Source organism: Amia ocellicauda, chromosome 3, assembly GCF_036373705.1.
Source record: "Amia ocellicauda isolate fAmiCal2 chromosome 3, fAmiCal2.hap1, whole genome shotgun sequence".
In the NCBI taxonomy this organism is placed as follows: Eukaryota; Metazoa; Chordata; class Actinopteri; order Amiiformes; family Amiidae; genus Amia; species Amia ocellicauda.
The window spans coordinates 3247967-3264678 of record NC_089852.1 but is presented as its reverse complement, the minus strand read 5'-3'; the positions used below and the strand labels follow the sequence as shown (position 1 = coordinate 3264678).

General features: G+C 40.9%; 1 protein-coding gene across 2 annotated transcripts in view; it reads left to right on the top strand.

The window, feature by feature from the left end:
* Nucleotides 1-16712, top strand: part of cacna1db (calcium channel, voltage-dependent, L type, alpha 1D subunit, b) — a 103905-nt gene that overhangs the window by 71675 nt on the left and 15518 nt on the right. For both annotated transcript variants that reach the window (XM_066697737.1, XM_066697735.1), the window contains exons 29-38: nt 1057-1140; nt 7247-7375; nt 7596-7661; nt 7868-7959; nt 8533-8692; nt 8958-9085; nt 9473-9569; nt 10341-10443; nt 11861-11962; nt 14806-14936. In XM_066697737.1, the coding sequence (XP_066553834.1) occupies nt 1057-1140; nt 7247-7375; nt 7596-7661; nt 7868-7959; nt 8533-8692; nt 8958-9085; nt 9473-9569; nt 10341-10443; nt 11861-11962; nt 14806-14936 (1092 nt within the window). The remainder of the gene's footprint in view (nt 1-1056; nt 1141-7246; nt 7376-7595; nt 7662-7867; nt 7960-8532; nt 8693-8957; nt 9086-9472; nt 9570-10340; nt 10444-11860; nt 11963-14805; nt 14937-16712) is intronic.

Below are 16712 nucleotides of genomic sequence, written 5' to 3'. Positions count from 1 at the left end.
TTGTGTTTTTTGCACAGTGTTTGACCATTTTGTCCTGTATTATCGCTGCTATAATAAAAGTAATGTACACTTATTCTCTTTTTATCTTAAAAAATACTGTGTACAGGACACAAAAAGGGTCAACATTTTCATGAGAAACCCCTGAAGATTTCAATCTGCTGTCTTAAAACACTCAGGCACTGTGATTAGGTATATATAATATGAACTGTATATTTATATTTCATATCTTTCAATGCATGTGTCAAATAAGTAGCCACCCTGATGGATCTATGCTTGTGTGTATATTAACATACATACACACACATATATGTATGTATGTATCCATGCATTTCTTGGGGGGGTATGTCAATATCTGTATATAGAATTCATATTCCTCTCTATGTATTGAAGTATGCACAGGGCTGTATTTGTTCTGTTCCCTATCATCGTGTCTGAATTGATGTTAACACCCCTCAAACCCCTCCCTCACCCCCGTCTGCACCCTGGCTGCTTTATTAGGGTTATTTTGGGGACGCCTGGAACGTTTTTGACGCCCTCGTCGTTATTGGCAGCATAGTAGACATCGTTCTCAGTGAAATCGATGTGAGTATCCCGCCACCCCTTTCCCTCGTGCCCACCCTGTCCTGGACAAGTCACTGGCCTGCACTTGCTGCTCTTGTAACTTTTTCTTCCTTCACCTTTAAACCTGATTGACAACCGTCAGGAGAAAGGCAGCGATTTTGCCTAAATCAGACCCACGTGTATCGCTGTATCTGTGAATCTATACCACTCCTGGCAGTGTGAATGTTCACCAACTACAAAAGAAAGTGTGACATCTTAAACTGTTCATTTAGAAGGACCCTGAGTTATGTTTGAATAAAGGACTAGCTTATTTGAATTTGGAGCCACTTGTTATAGTTTTCACAGGTACAGCGCTACCGGGTGACATGATGATACTGAAACACCTTGGCTGTGGTTTGTTCTTCTCTTTTAACTCTTAACTTCTCTATTTCTCCTTTTCTCTCCCCTCCCTTTCTTCTTCTGTGTTTCTGCTCCACCGATATCTCGTACTAACAGCACTATTTTACTGATGCATGGAACACTTTTGATGCCTTAATTGTTGTTGGTAGCGTCGTTGATATTGCTATCACAGAAGTAAATGTAAGTAATCATTTTTACAGCTTCTCCTTTTCTCCCTACACAAATGTCTTAGTTACACCAAAGTGCAGTCAAGTCCAACATATTGACAGTGACAGACAGAGAGATCCCTTTAATGTAAAAAGGAAACTGCAATAATAATTCCACAGATGCCTACTTTTGTGTTATGACACCGAAAGACAGACAGACAGCAGAACATTTTTAATTTTCTAAACTTGCATTAGTGTTTCTACAATCTTTTTAACTGTGAATCACTTTTTTTTGGTAAAGTGGTCAGTTATCCTGAAATATCAAGGTGCAATATTGTCTTGAGCTCTATACACACCAGCTGACACACACAGCTTGCACAAAGTGTAGTGTCGTGTGTATTTTATTGCCATGATGTGTGATCATTGTTGCTGAGACTGAAAAATCATTGTGTCTTTATTTGTTACTGTGCATCTGTTTTGGTGACGTCCTTTCTTTGACAAGGTTTTATGTTCTAAGTTATGAAAGTACATCCTTCCTTAACAGAAACGTTTCTGTTCATAAAAAGCAAAATAATCAAAGGCATGCTCATGTTATTCATATAGTTCTGAGGCCGATTGTCTAATAATTGTTCATATCCATTCTATCTTCTAGAAACTTGTAGAGGCAAGTATCAAGGAAAAATAATCTTTAATTTGCTTGTAATGTGATTTATATATAAACACACTACAAACAAACTACAAATAATTGATCATCTAATATTTTATGGTCTTGAGTTTAAGATATAAACATAATATAGTATTCAAATAGTAGCCCTTCCATCTTCAATTGACTGTTATTATTATTATTATTATTATTATTATTATTATTATTATTATTATTATTATTATTATTATTTTGCTATAGCTTGATATCTGCAAATTGTATATATTTAAAATGTGGTTGCAGCAATATTTCAAGACTGGATAAAATGTTGGATGACCATTATGGCCTTAAATGAACTGATTTTCTGCATGGTCGAATGTTTGTTAGGAATGACCATGAGTGTGTACTTAATGACACTTCTTCACTTCTCGCCAACTGTGTTTCTATCTCAAGCTCTCACAGCCTGACACTCACCGGCCACAACTTTGTACATTGACACACTATGTTCCCCGTGTTTGTGTAGGAAAGCGTTCTTATGATTTTCAAGTTGTTTCAGCTTCCCGACATTCCCAGCATGCCGTGCTGTACAAATAGCACCTGTATAAACATAACACGTCTTGTTCAAGTTATGGTCATTAATATCTCTAGACCATTTAATTCCATATTTTTACTTGTTAATGGAGCACATTCACACTTGAGTAGGACAGCAAAGGGGATATTGCTGAGACATGCAAAATAATATCTGTTAAAACAACAACACAGTTCACAGTTTTAGTGCTCAGCACATTTTATATGGGAGCAGGCAAAGATATGATATTGGCAGGAAATGTGGTCTTCTGTCTCATGTTTCTCACCTGTCTTTGCTATTGATCTTACAGTTTTAGTTAGTGACGCTTTTGTTTTGGTTTTACTGTGACCGATGTTATGTACTTTTCAATTGACCTTGAATTTGTGCTTTTGAGCTGCAGTGATGGTTTTCTATTCTCCTCCTACGCCTGTGTCTGAGTGTGTGTGTGTGTGTGTGTGTGTGTGCTCACATCGGGATAGATTCACAAGGCCTTTCACTCCGAGGCTGTCGGTGTCATTGTCTGTCAAAAGCGGCGCTGGTTACGTTCTTTCAAAATGATATGCGACGCTGATTGGAATTTGGCTGAAAGACGTTGTGAATCGTTTTAATTCTCCTCATTACTTTTCTAGTTTTTTGTGGCTCATCCCATCGCATGGCACATTCCCTGTAACCACATTCACCAGCTGTCTGTCACACCTTCTGACTCACCTGCTCCTTCCAACTGTCATTTATCCATTATAGTAAACCCTGCATGATGTTATGTCCTTGCTGTGGCTCAAAATGTTGGGTGTTTTGAACAGGTGAACAAACTAACTGTGCTCTTCTCACATCCATCCCATCGTGTTTCTCATAACGTCCGTTTTGTCCCCCCCCCCTTCCGAACTCACTGTAGATGGCTTTGGGTCACTCACTTCACGCCCCACCGGTCAGTCGGGTGAACGGGACTGTTGTGTGTGAATGTCTGCCCTTCCTTCGGCCTCCTTGAGTCTCGAGCCGAGTCACTCTGGAGTAACTCAGACCTGTCTGCATGCCCTGTGTGTGTTTCTATGAAGTGATTGTGCACGATTTCTGCGGCTCAGGCTGCTGCATCCGAAATGTACGTTGCAGCACATCCTGTCGGAAACCGCCGATGCTGAAGTGTGCTCAGTATTTGATCTGGCCACCGTAGCAGCGTAGAGAAAGATGAATGTATGTACAGTTACTTCACGAGGGAAACCTTGCAATTAGTCATTGGTGAATTGGTGCCATTTCTTAATTTGTTCAATAATTAGTCTTCTTTTAAGAGGCAGGGGGGTGTAGAGCAGTAACCCTACTATGTCAATTCCACTAGACTTTATTAGCTGAAGTTACAGCAACGCAGAAGATGCATCTGGAAGCTGTGTGATTTAAAACAAGCAGAGCTCTTGGATTGGGTTTCTGTCACAGTTTCCTGCTGGTCTAGGACTTATACGCCCCTGCAGGATTGATTGTAGCCTCTGCTCACACTTGACAAGAAGCTACTTTTAGTTTCTCACGGCTGTAATGAGGTATCTTCTGTCAAACGTTTGGTAGATATTGCCTAGTTATTTTGACTCCGTCTCTTCGTCCCAGGTGTTTTATTAAGTGATAAATCCTGAACTGGGCACAAATTGACAAAAAGAAAGAATGAAGTACTAACATTTTTTGAAGATTTGTCATCACTGATGCGTTTGGCCTTTGTTTTTTGTTTTCTTTTTGCTTTCCTTTAGTCAGCTCTTAGCTTAAGGAGATCATGTGTAGGGATCAGGTCTGTAGTATTCAGTCAGGTGCATGGGACGCACGGATGCTAGCATATTTTACGCACTTCAAGCCAATTGCTTATTTTTTACCTGCACTGGTCTGCAAAATAACCACATGATGGCCCCTTTTGCAGTGCAATGTACCCAAATTGCATGAGTTGCTGCAATGCAAAAAAAAAAAAAAAAAAATAGAAAGAAAACCTTCATCATTCAAATGTCTTGCGTGGAGTGCTTGTCTGCTCTGTGTTGATGCCAAAGCATGTGTCATAAATGTTATGAACCAGGTTTTCTGGAGAAAAACACATTTAGCTTCTGCATTTTATGATTTGTACTCATCAACATTGACATATCATCCTGAAAGAGTATGTAGTGCACACTGAATTTCATAGCATTTAGATTGTACTTGTGTATGCATACAATATCACATAGAATTTAATAAACATCCAATAATAATTCAACAACAACAGAAATATAATGCAGGTGCTTAAAGGGAAACATACATGGTTCCTAAAATGATGGTTTTATGAGTCTCTATGTGTTGCTATAGTGTATAAGTAAGATGTATACCACTCTCCCAGTATGATTCTAGCATATAAGCAACTTTTCACATTTTCAAATTTAAATCTTACCTAATAATGTGTCAAAGTTTCACTGTTTCAGGTTGTGTTGGGTCATTACTCCCTGGCCAGCAAAAGAAAATACAAGAGGACTGGATTTGCCTTTTTCTTGTTACAATTCGAGTTTTTGTCAATATCGAGTGTTATTAACTTATTTCCTCCTTGATAGTCTTTATAGTTTCCGTAGACAACATGACGAGAAACTGTTCTTTTCACTTGTGCAAGGCAACATCCCTACATTCAAAAAAGGAGAAAATCACTTTGATAGCAGGGCATTGCAACATTCGCAGCACTTGAATCTTGCCACTCGCCTGCACTGGTTTGTGTAAATTGGCTGATGCACAGTCATGTATGTTACAGTGTGTGTGTGTATTCACCTGCTAAATAGTGTCACGTTCTTATCCAAGCACAATCTGTACACAGTCACTTTTTGTGATGATAACCACATTTGCAGAAATAATAACATTGTAAAAAGTATTGTTTTTAGATTTTATTGCTTATCAAGTTGTGTCCAAACTGAAATGAAAGATACCCTGCAGATTTCCTCCCCTTTTTTTACTGTGGGCTTGTTGACTTGCACAAATAATCTCCACCGCGTCAAAATCTCCTGTTCTTGGAAAGTAGAAAGTCTTCAGTGTGTTTCTCCTGTTGCCATGCACACGGCAACACTACATGCTGTCTACGGAAACTATAATTGCTATCAAGGCTGTGATAAGCTAATAAGTGGTTGACTTGATGATAATGACTCTGGTTGTCGCAGAGAAGACACATCCGCTCCTTTTGTATTTCTCCCGCTGTCCAGGAAGTGATGACACCACACAACCACACTTTGACATCCTCCGTTATTTTAAAAGATTAAGTTTTAAGTTGCCTACATGCTAGAATCGACCTGAAAGAGTGGTATACATCTTACTGTAATATAATTACATATAAATTACATTGTTTGTGGTTACCACGCACGTTTCTCTTTAATTAAAGTTAATGCCCCAGCGTTTTTGAAGCTTGGTATTTTTTGGGGGGTAAATTTGCATTTTGCAATCTTTGGAAGTATGAATCGCTTTTGCAGTTCAACTCATCCTCATGGTCTCTGTCCCTCATGGATGTTTTGTCCTATCTGTGCTCAATATATGAAAAAAGTGTTTCACTCTTTTAAAGGCAGATTATTTTCTGTGGCAATTTACTCGGAAGAAAATACCAGGATTTAAAAATGTGACCTTTAGGTATTTAAATATTCTTTTAGGTTTTAACATTAAACAAATTAAAAAAATATATAGTATGTGTGTGTGTGTGTGTAATAAGATAGCACTAACTGAAGTTCACTCAAGCAAGTGAAGACACAAGACAGGTCAGAGGTCAATACTATGAGAGACAGGCACAGAGAGGAATCTAGGCATGCTTGGAATTTCCTCTTTGATTTTCTTAAAATGTGTGCTATTTATTGCAGACAGGTTCTCTAGCATGGTTTTTCAAATTAGATTATGATATTTATGGTCTAATGCATATTACAGGAATACAATTGTGGACCTTAAACTCTGGATAGAATGGAGTGATTACATGTTGCGTTTCCCCAAAGAACTGTAAAACAGATATGCATCACACCATTGATATGCCTGTGAGTTAGATACCATCAGGAAACTAATTTGTAGTGCAGGATGTGTATTGCTAATGAAGACAACTGCATTCCATGAAGCTTGACGATTTTGTTTAATTAGTTACTTTTCCAGCTCATTTCATGTTTAGTCATTAATGCAGCTCTTTAATTTTAAAGCCAACAGAAAGTCCCCCAGTGGGAGAGGCTGGGGTAAGGCACTCACCTGTTCCCCTGCGTCAGTTCTTTCCTTTGGGGTTGTTTGTTTGTTTGTTTATTTACTATATGCTCACCTCCTTTGAATTTACCTTATTTTGGTTTAGCGTTTTGCCTTGGTTGGGATTTTCTCTTTTGTTTTTAGTTGGTTGATTTCTTTTGGTAGGAGAATGCAAAGAAGTTCCTGGTCTGTGCGGGGGGTTGGCAGTGTGGACTGAAATCTTCTTGACACTCCAGACCTTTTTAACACTGAGACATGCATGACCCCAGAGCTTCACACCTTCCTAAAATTAGGGCAAATGTCTAAGTTTACTTTAGCATGTTTTACTTTTGACAAAGGAAGCCATGCTTGTGCAGATACATGCAGTCAAGTATGGAGAGGTAAATGGCATGCACTTACACTTCCCTCTTACGTCTTTCCTGCGTCTTATTTGGTGGTGCTTTGGAATAAGGTCCTTCGGTCAAACAGAGACTAATGGCATCTCATGCATGAAGGTCAAATTGACTCAGGGGTCTGTTGAATTGATCTTGTGAAGGAACCAAATTCGACCCAGCTTGGCATATGACCGTTGTATAAGGCGTGCTTCTACCCTATTGTCTTAAAGGCGGGCCTGGGTCATGCCAGTGCCTATACGTGCCGTAAGCTGTAGCCTTATCTTACTCTTAAAGCATCACCAATCCTCTTTCCCCGGCTCCAGTGCTGTGCGTGAGTCGGGTTGTGTGTGAATTGATGGCCGGTCCCTCTCTGCAGAACACGGAGGACAGCTCGCGCATCTCCATCACCTTCTTCAGACTGTTCCGTGTGATGCGATTGGTCAAGCTCTTGAGCAGGGGGGAGGGCATCAGGACGCTCCTGTGGACATTCATCAAGTCTTTCCAGGTGAAGCAAGTCTCCGTGTCAGAGCACATCCAGGCCGTGTCTGTGACAAATACCGTCTCACAGTCCAGTTATATCGGTGCAGATGTGTAAAATATTTGTTTGGTTTTTAAAGTTGGACAACGATGTTTTTGGGACATTCGATAAAATTTAATTAATGTCTGTGGCATTGTTCCTCCTCTTGCTTTCTTCTGACTATCTTTTATCGCTCACTTTGTTCTAGGCTTTGCCGTATGTTGCCCTTCTGATCGCCATGTTGTTTTTCATCTACGCTGTAATTGGGATGCAGGTAATTGAAGCTGGAAAGAAAGTATTCATTCATTCATTTATAACACAAAAACCTACAGCACAGGACTTCAAATACAGTTACATGACCATTGAGACACATTGTTGTTTAAAGGATGAAGAAATTATTTAATTGTAAAATGAATTAACATTTTTAGAGCTTTATGTTTTATTATTGTAATTGCAATTACTTTATTGTCTATTTTTCAGATTTTTGGAAAAATCGCTATGGTTGACAACACGCACATCAACAGAAATAACAATTTCCAGACCTTTCCCCAAGCTGTACTACTTCTCTTCAGGTTAGTATAGGAGCACCACCAACCTCCAGGAAAGTCCCAAAGTCTCTGGGAATTAGAGATTATTTCCCACAGCTTTACTGGGAGCGACTGAAGAGTCATTCAGAAGCATCTATTGTATAGTAACAAAGATTAATCTTCATTGCTTCTTCATGGTTTTATACAGGTGAAGAAACACATACTTTTCTCCTCTCTGACCAAATCTTATGTTCGTTGTTTGGATTTCGAAGTAGGGTTGGGACTTGGACTGAACTAAAGTTAAGATCAGATTCCCCAGCAAGCTTTGGGCAGGTTGGGTGTACTTTATCATCTAAATCACTAAACCAGGACATGCTCTGACCTTCTGAGCTGCTTGGGGCAGTAAGAACATAAACCTCAACCTGTTGCACAGAAAGTGAAGCTGAATTCACAAACTCCTATTGGAAGAAACAATTAAATGAAAACAAACAAGGCACATCATGTATTTGCTGTCCCATAGAGAGGACAATGTATCAGGAGTGTGTCCCTGTCCCATGGCCACTGCTTCCACCTGTGTGTGCTGCCGGGGGCTGAGAGGGGGCTGCTTGTGTCTTTCAGATGTGCGACAGGCGAGGCATGGCAGGAGATCATGTTGGCGTGCCTGCCCGGCAAACGCTGTGACCCCGAATCTGACTATAACCCAGGAGAAGAGTACACGTGTGGGAGCAACTTTGCCATCATCTATTTCATTACTTTTTACATGTTGTGCGCCTTCTTGGTACGTATTCTGTCGCCTGTTAAAACATCAGTCGATAAAGATGTGTGTTGGCATGGTTTCCATCATTGACTGTATGTTTTTATGTTTAGCAAAATTGAGCGATGTGATATAATGTTATTTTAGTAGGGTTAATGGTAAATGGTTAATGGTTAATGCTAAAATGTCTCTGATTGACTTTTTTGGGCCTGATAAAGGCCAAATATGACATCCTTGCCTGGAGATTTGCATATCAACACTACTTTAATAAGTTACCACTCTGTTTTAGATCATTAACTTGTTTGTTGCCGTCATCATGGACAACTTTGACTATCTGACGCGTGATTGGTCGATTCTTGGTCCTCACCATCTGGATGAATTTAAGAGAATATGGTCAGAATATGATCCAGAAGCAAAGTAAGTAAGCGAGCGAACCGAGTTAGAGAAATTGGGGCTATTGAGTCAGAATGAGGGGATAGATTTCGGGGGGATATCAAAAAACAAACACGCAAAATAACTGTCTCTTTTTATTGCATTTGTAAATCACGGCTTTTAAATACCGTAAACACGCATTGTTCTCCTCACAATCTGATGCTTCAGATGACATTTTACATTGAAAAGGATCATTATAGTGTTTCAACCCAAATCCTGCATCTGGGTGCGTAGTTTCTGGTTTATTCCTCTGGGTCAACTGGGATGGCACAGTATTGATCTTAGAAAGATTAGAGATTAGAGGTTTGTTGATATTACTTGTGTCTGAATGGCTGTTCGTTAACTCATTAAACGTTGTATGCTTCTTCGCAGGGGCAGGATAAAACATCTGGATGTAGTGACCCTGCTACGTCGCATTCAACCACCCCTGGGCTTTGGCAAACTGTGTCCACACCGAGTGGCATGCAAGGTAACACCTCCAATATCTCTACTGCCTCCCTAGAAACCTTCGTCCTGCCAGTTCCTGCAGCCATTTCCTCTTTACTTCCCCTCCTGCTCCCAATAAAAGCACTTCTGATTGTGTAGCTAGACCTGGAACCCAGCTCTAGCCATCTCTGTGATAATTGTTTCACTCTGTGGGATTGACTGTTAAAGAGGGGCCCTTTAAGAATAACACAGCCGCGGCTGCACAAGTGTGATGTGATCGACTCTGACAGGAGTGCCGAGGGTAGACAGTCACACCCGGAAGATTTCAGCACCAGATAAATGCAGAGTGCGCTGGAGTTGCAGACAGAACGCGGTTGTTTCAGGCAAAAAGCAGAGCGCCCAACTAATCTCCAGCAACATGTAGCAAATTAATTGTGACATCCCGGTGTGCATCGGAGGTATTGACACTGCACTGCCATGAGCTTTACATTGATATTTTGACAGCTGGTGTGGCTAAAAAAAACACATATTCGCCAGGAAGGATACATTTGCTAATTCTGCAGCTTTTTCTTAATTCGTTTATAGGAAAAGACTATCTTGGGGTTGTCTTTAGTCTCAATAAGTTATTTTTTAAACCTCAAATAAAACACCTTTCTATACTAATCCCATGAGCCCTCTTTGTGTTAGTAATTGCTTAAGCCTCTTTTGATATGAATCTGAACTGTAGATAGTTCAGGAAAGGGGGGAAATGTCTTGTGGTTTAGAGGCCTGTTGTGCTCTGTAAACACAGCCACACTCCCACTCCTTATTTCAGAGATTGGTTGCCATGAACATGCCTTTGAACAGCGATGGGACGGTCATGTTCAATGCCACGCTCTTTGCCTTGGTCCGCACGGCTCTGAAGATAAAAACTGAAGGTAAGTGTCTCACAGATTTGAAAGATGTATAAAAGCAGGCAGTTTAAGTAAGGTTTCCGTTGAGTCTCTGTGCTCCTCAGCTTTGTTCTTGCCCTGACTGTGACCTGGTTGTCGGTGGCTGTCTCCCAGCAGGCTCTATGAACTGTCCAGAGGCCCCGAGACAGAAGCTTAAAATACCCTTCGTATATAACTAGGGCATATAGAGACTTATTCTGGTTCCTAAATTGACTGTGATGCCTCTGAAGTGAGAAGATGACAGAAAGTTAAAGGCGATACGCGACACAGGATGTTTCCATTGTGATTCAGTGTTTTTTTTTTACAGTTTCCTTAATTAAGATGAGGAGATTAGAGATGTAGAAATGGAACAGCATTCAGTGGATAGACCTGTATATGTGTGTGTGTGACTGTGTGTGTGTGTGTGTCACTGTGTGTTTGCATGTGTGTGGCTGTGTGTTACTCTGTGTGTGTGTGTGTTTGCGTGTGTGTTTGTGTGTTTGTGTGTGTTTTGTTTCCTTTAAAGCATTTCTCGATCGTGTGTTGTCCTCGGCCATGCTTAAGCTTTTGCATTCATTTTGCCTTGTGGGTTTGTTCTCAGTCTTGCTCGAGGCTGAGACCGCAGTGGCTGGAATTGCAGTGTGTAAAATTAGAAACACTAATACAGACCGAGGAGACCAGTGCGCTCGCTCGTGCATATCATCTCTCCCAGCTGCAGGCTTTGAAGGACGCGGACCATAAGGAGATAGAAACAGGTGTTAGAGGAGAATGGGGTTTGGCATGTAAAATGTTCATTGTACAGGAACAACAGAGGTACAGTCGCATCATTCTCTATAGCTGTGCAATTAATTAATCAGGAGCGGGTAGATATTCATTTACAGTTTTTCCAAATTCATACACTACACAATACTCTCATACAACACTCTTTCTCATAGCTGTTCAGATCTGTACCGCGTGTCAGGTCAGCTTGCCCTCAGTAACGATGCTGCCCAGTCGAGGAGAACACTTTTCTTTATTTACTTCAGTCCTACAGCCACTCCTGCCCGTATCAGCACCGGTGAAACTAGTTAAAAGTAGTTAAGAAACTACTTTTGTATTCAGCAGCTGCACTGCCTGTGACGTTGTCAATTATTGTTTTAATTAAATTAACCATATTATTATTTTGATTATTATTAGTCTGCATTTAAGAACATGCAGAGTCTTGTTCTTTTGCAGGATCTTTAAAATTATTATTATTATTCTTCTGTTCAGACAAGACGTTTGACTGTGTTTGATTGTGTCATTTTTATTTACCTGTGCGTTCTCTGCTTTTCAGGCAGCTGTATCACAGGTTTGGACCACATTGCACCCCATCCTTCATGAATGAATATCAGTATCTGTAAATAAAAGCTGACGTTGTTTGTTCTTCCTGTATCTTTGATAGGGAACCTAGAACAAGCCAACGAGGAGCTACGAGCCGTCATCAAGAAAATCTGGAAGAGGACCAGCATGAAGCTGCTGGACCAAGTCGTACCACCTGCTGGCGGTTAGTCACGGCGGCTTCGAACGCTGAGCCCAAACTCTTTCACTGCCTGTTGTGCCACAGATCTTACCACACTCAAATTACCCAGCATACACTGCAAAATAAATCTGAAACAACAGGGCTTTGTCATGTTGAGCAGCTTCTCTTGCACAGAGCTTAACGTGAATGTTTTTTTGCAGCACAGGAAAACCTAAACAAAAAGAGAAGCCACAGTTTATAAATCAAATCAAACGGTAGCCACACGTCTTTCAGTGCGCCCGAGATTGAAACACAGATGGCACAGGCCGTTGGCAGAGAGGTCTGCTGTTCTGATTATCAATGACATGCTGCTTGACTATCAATGCTCTAACTACTTTCCTGTTTTCAGTAAATGCTGGTCTCTCCACATATCGTTCAGTATTTAAAGCAGCAGTATATGGCAATGGCAATATCAACAAACACACAATGCGTGCAAGTATTACAGCCTGCCTCTAAGTGACCTGTTCCCGACCCAACTGAACACAATGTGCACGTCCCTCTCTCTCTCTCTCGCTCTCTCTCTCTCTCTCTCTCTCTCTCTCTCTCTCTCTCTCTCTCGCTCACCAATCCGTTTACTACTGCTGCTTTAAAAGAGGTCCAGACGAGCAAGACAGTTTGGTCCAGAGTCACTCTTTCTGTGTGCTTTCTCTTCTGACAGCTTGCATGGCGTAGACGACACTAGCACTTGCATGTCTTGTTCGTACTAAATCTTGTCTTTTCTGCTTGAGCTTTTCCGCAGCTTCTGTTCCTTTTACACTCACGGTCCTTCAGAATATTCTGAAGCAATTCTGTTTTAGGGTGGTGGCATGGAACTAGTGTTGCCTCTAATCGGTATTTGTCCCCTACGTTTGTTTTCAAAGTCACAGACTCCTGCTTCAGAATTATTCCACACAGCTAGCTCTGCTTGCCATGCATGTGCTGATTAAACTCGGGGGGGGCACTTCTCTGTAGCCATACTAATGTGTCCGAGGTGTCATATGATCCGGGTGTTCACACACAGCGGATGTAGAGTGGAGAGATAGATGCCAGCGAACTGCTGTTATAGCTGTATGTCTTTAGTATGCCCACTTCTCGATAAGATACAGGGATGTCATGGTATGAAAACAGGACACCTTAAAGCTCCTTTTAAAACCTCTGTTCGTTAAGTGGCAAGTTTTTATACCCGCACATAACATAACCGAGTTGACAGTTTAGGTTTTTTAGAGTAAGCATGTTTTTCGTATTCATTAACCAAGTACATTACCCAGATATTACATTTGGCAGACAGTCCAAATTCTACCGTAGATTAGCAATTGTAGTGCATACTTAGTTTAAATGAACATTTTAGTCTGGTGAGTCTTATCCAACACATTCACAGGCTGCTTCGCTTTTTTTTCTTCAAAGGTTGATTTATTTTAGTGTCCTGTTGGTTATTTTGTGGGATTATTACAAATATTTTGGTTCCCTGCTCTTCCCATACCTCCCTTCTGTGTTCTCCCTAACAATCCCATTTCCATTTCCATCTCAGTGTCACAGTCTTCTTCTGTTCATGTCGCTTGTGTCGATGTCTTTTGTCGACACGGATACAGATAGCGCATAAAAGATATATCCACTTTCTACTCGTGTTTCATTCATAAAGCTTCCTGGTATCTGTGAGGGATTCACTCTATGTTGTATAGCTGACAATTAAGACACATATCATGACATCCCGAAGTATAACCACTTGAGAAGAACCAAAATAAAGTGCAGATGACACTTTATATATAAATGAATGTAATATCAAATGCCTCCTATTATATTTAATTAAGCTGGCTTTACTATTGCTCCATTCAAAACTCAACCTGTGCCCTGCTGCTCTTTTTCTGTTGTGTGAGCCAGAAGCAAATTTATTCCAAAATGAAAAACTTTTCACCATCGATTTATGTGATGGAAAACTATTAATCAGAAACTAGGTGGACTGTAAAAACAGTTTTACACGCATGTTTGTGGAACTAATTGCAAGAGCTGAACCTGAACTGATTTGGCATGTGAGCTACACAGAAGTGTATTGTAAAAGACAGCTGAGGAGCCGAGCGATCCTCGCGGCACCTGTAGACGCCAGCTCCGTCCACCTGCAGTTCACCTCAGATACAGATAAACAGAAAAACGCCAAAACTTCAGTATCGTAGTCAGTCACCAAAGTCCCCATGTCTGCTATCAGTCCTTGTTGTTAATGGACAAGAACAATAATCACACCTCACATTTTCCCTTCGATCAGATCATGTATAACCTTTCTCTGTATCACTGTGATCAATTCTTCATGCTTATCCCAGTGTCTCCTACCTAAAATATTTACCCAATCGCTTTCTAGTTTGATTTTATGTTGCAATTTGAAGCAGAGTATAGACACTGCTTGTATGGGTTTGATATATAAAGAGCGATGCAAATACAGAAGTACATATGTATATATATAGATAGATGTTGATATAGATATAGACAATAGATATGTATATATTGACAGATAGATAGATATACATGTATAAAGAGTCAAGAGTATATCTTGATATAAAAAAGGAGAGGCTGTCTTTAAATGTGGCATCTTTCCACTGCCCTGATTGGTCAGACCCCGGGACAGATCCCTGAACCCGGCTGTGATGGGGCAAACCGCACCAGTGCTCCTAGCGAGGGGGTCACTGGAATTGTACTTTTCCTACTAACTGTCTAAAGTCGCTACCTTGCCGACGCCCTGCAGGGTGGACAGCCCTCCCTGCGGGCATCGCCAACGTACCGGCGCCCAGCGAGAGAATGGTCCCTGTGATGTGAGTGCACTTTGCTGACAGGGGAGGGGTTTGTGTGGTCTGTTCATTCAGATGATGAGGTAACCGTGGGGAAGTTCTATGCCACCTTCCTGATACAGGACTACTTTAGGAAATTCAAGAAACGCAAAGAGCAAGGCCTGGTGGGGAAGCATCCATCGAAGAACACCACCATCGCCCTGCAGGTGAGCTTCCTTCTGTCTGTCGTCTTTGGTTTGGGATTGCTGTGCTTTTGTCGCTTGCCTTAGACAGCTGATGTGCTTTTGGTAGGTGGGGGGTGGGGAGGTTTAAGTCTTGCCTGTCTGTGTTGTGGTTTTCACACTTGTGGTTTTCACACTTGGAGTTGTGTGTTACGGAGGTGTAAGACCCGACATCCGTCTATCTCTGAACTGCTGAAACAAATGGGTTCTTCCACTGTATGAACCGGGCGGACGCTTTACGTACCGGATATCATGGGTGCCTCTGAAATGTCCCTCAGGGAATTGTTGGGAATTGTCCCAGAGTCAGATGGTTTTAGGAGGACATATCCCAGAGAGCCCAGTAGAGATGAATGTCTCTAATTAACAGGAGACAATCTTAGCAACTACCACCCAGGCCAATATTCAGGTTCTGTTAGATCTGCTGATTATGTGCAAAGAGTGTTATTAATTTCATGTCATTTCTGTGGTAATATGTTTGACAAAAGATGTGCCAATACCAACACTGTTGAAATAAAATTGGGAAACATTGGATTGGGGTTATATTAAAAAGGGTTATTACAATGATTATATTATTATAATAGATCTTCAATATCATCATCTTTTAAATGCATGTGATGTCTTAACCACAGTTTAAAGTTTTTTTACTGTTTTTCTTTTTTTTTGTAGGAAATGACATCACATCGAGTGGGAAAGCTTGAAGACGCAAAGCAGAGACTGCAGCAACATGCAGCAAACTCTCCACTGCAGCTTTCGATAAACGCTCGATTTGCAGAGCCATGCTGGCTTCTACAAGACAGGATGTGATTCAGATTAGATTAGATTCAAACATCGAAACGAAAAAGCATTGTACGGCTGAGCTGCACTGATTCGAGTCTGCATGTGTGTGAATACTAACAAGTACGAGACAGACCTGACATCGGACAGCAATGGCACCAGAACCCGGGAACCAAGTTTAGTGGTTAGTTTATAACAGTGTTATTATCTCTGGCTTTCCAAAACAGAAGAACAGTTACATTTTACTGTGCATGCAAACCAGGAATTAAACCAATAACAAGACCAGTGGTCTCCAACTCTGGTGTTTATAAATTTGTGACAGAAGGGTGACCTCCAAAACCTGTTGAATAGGGGGTCTCGAGTACCAGAGTTGGAGAACACTGGTCTAGTTATTTATTTAATTCCTGATTTACATGCACAGTAATACCTAAATGTGTTCTGCTTTGGAGAGGCAGAGCTAATAACACTATCCAGTGTGTGGAAATAAGTCTTCACATAAATCCTCCTCTTTTCAGATCTACACACCAATAAGCTCTGTTCCCAATTGTGTCCCAGATTCTAGTACCATTGCTGGCAGACATGGCCGATGTCAGGTCTGTCTCATACTTGTTAGTATTCACACACATGCAGACTCGAATCAGTGCAGCTCAGCCGTGCAATGCTTTTTCGTTTCGATGTTTGAATCTAATCTAATCTGAATCACATCCTGTCTTGTAGAAGCTGCCGTGGCTCTGGAAATCGAACGTTTATCGAAAGCTGCAGTGGAGAGTTTGCTGCACGTTGCTGCAGTCTCTGCTTTGTGTCTTCAAGCTTTCCCACTCGATGTGATGCAATAAGATTCAACAGATTTCTGTCACTTTGAATGCGCTAGAAATGTATTTGGCCTTAAGTATAATGTACAGTAAAGTTTCTCATTATAAAACGTATTTTAAATATCAAAGATTATAACTCATGTCTCCTTTACCTGTTTATTATCACACATGTATG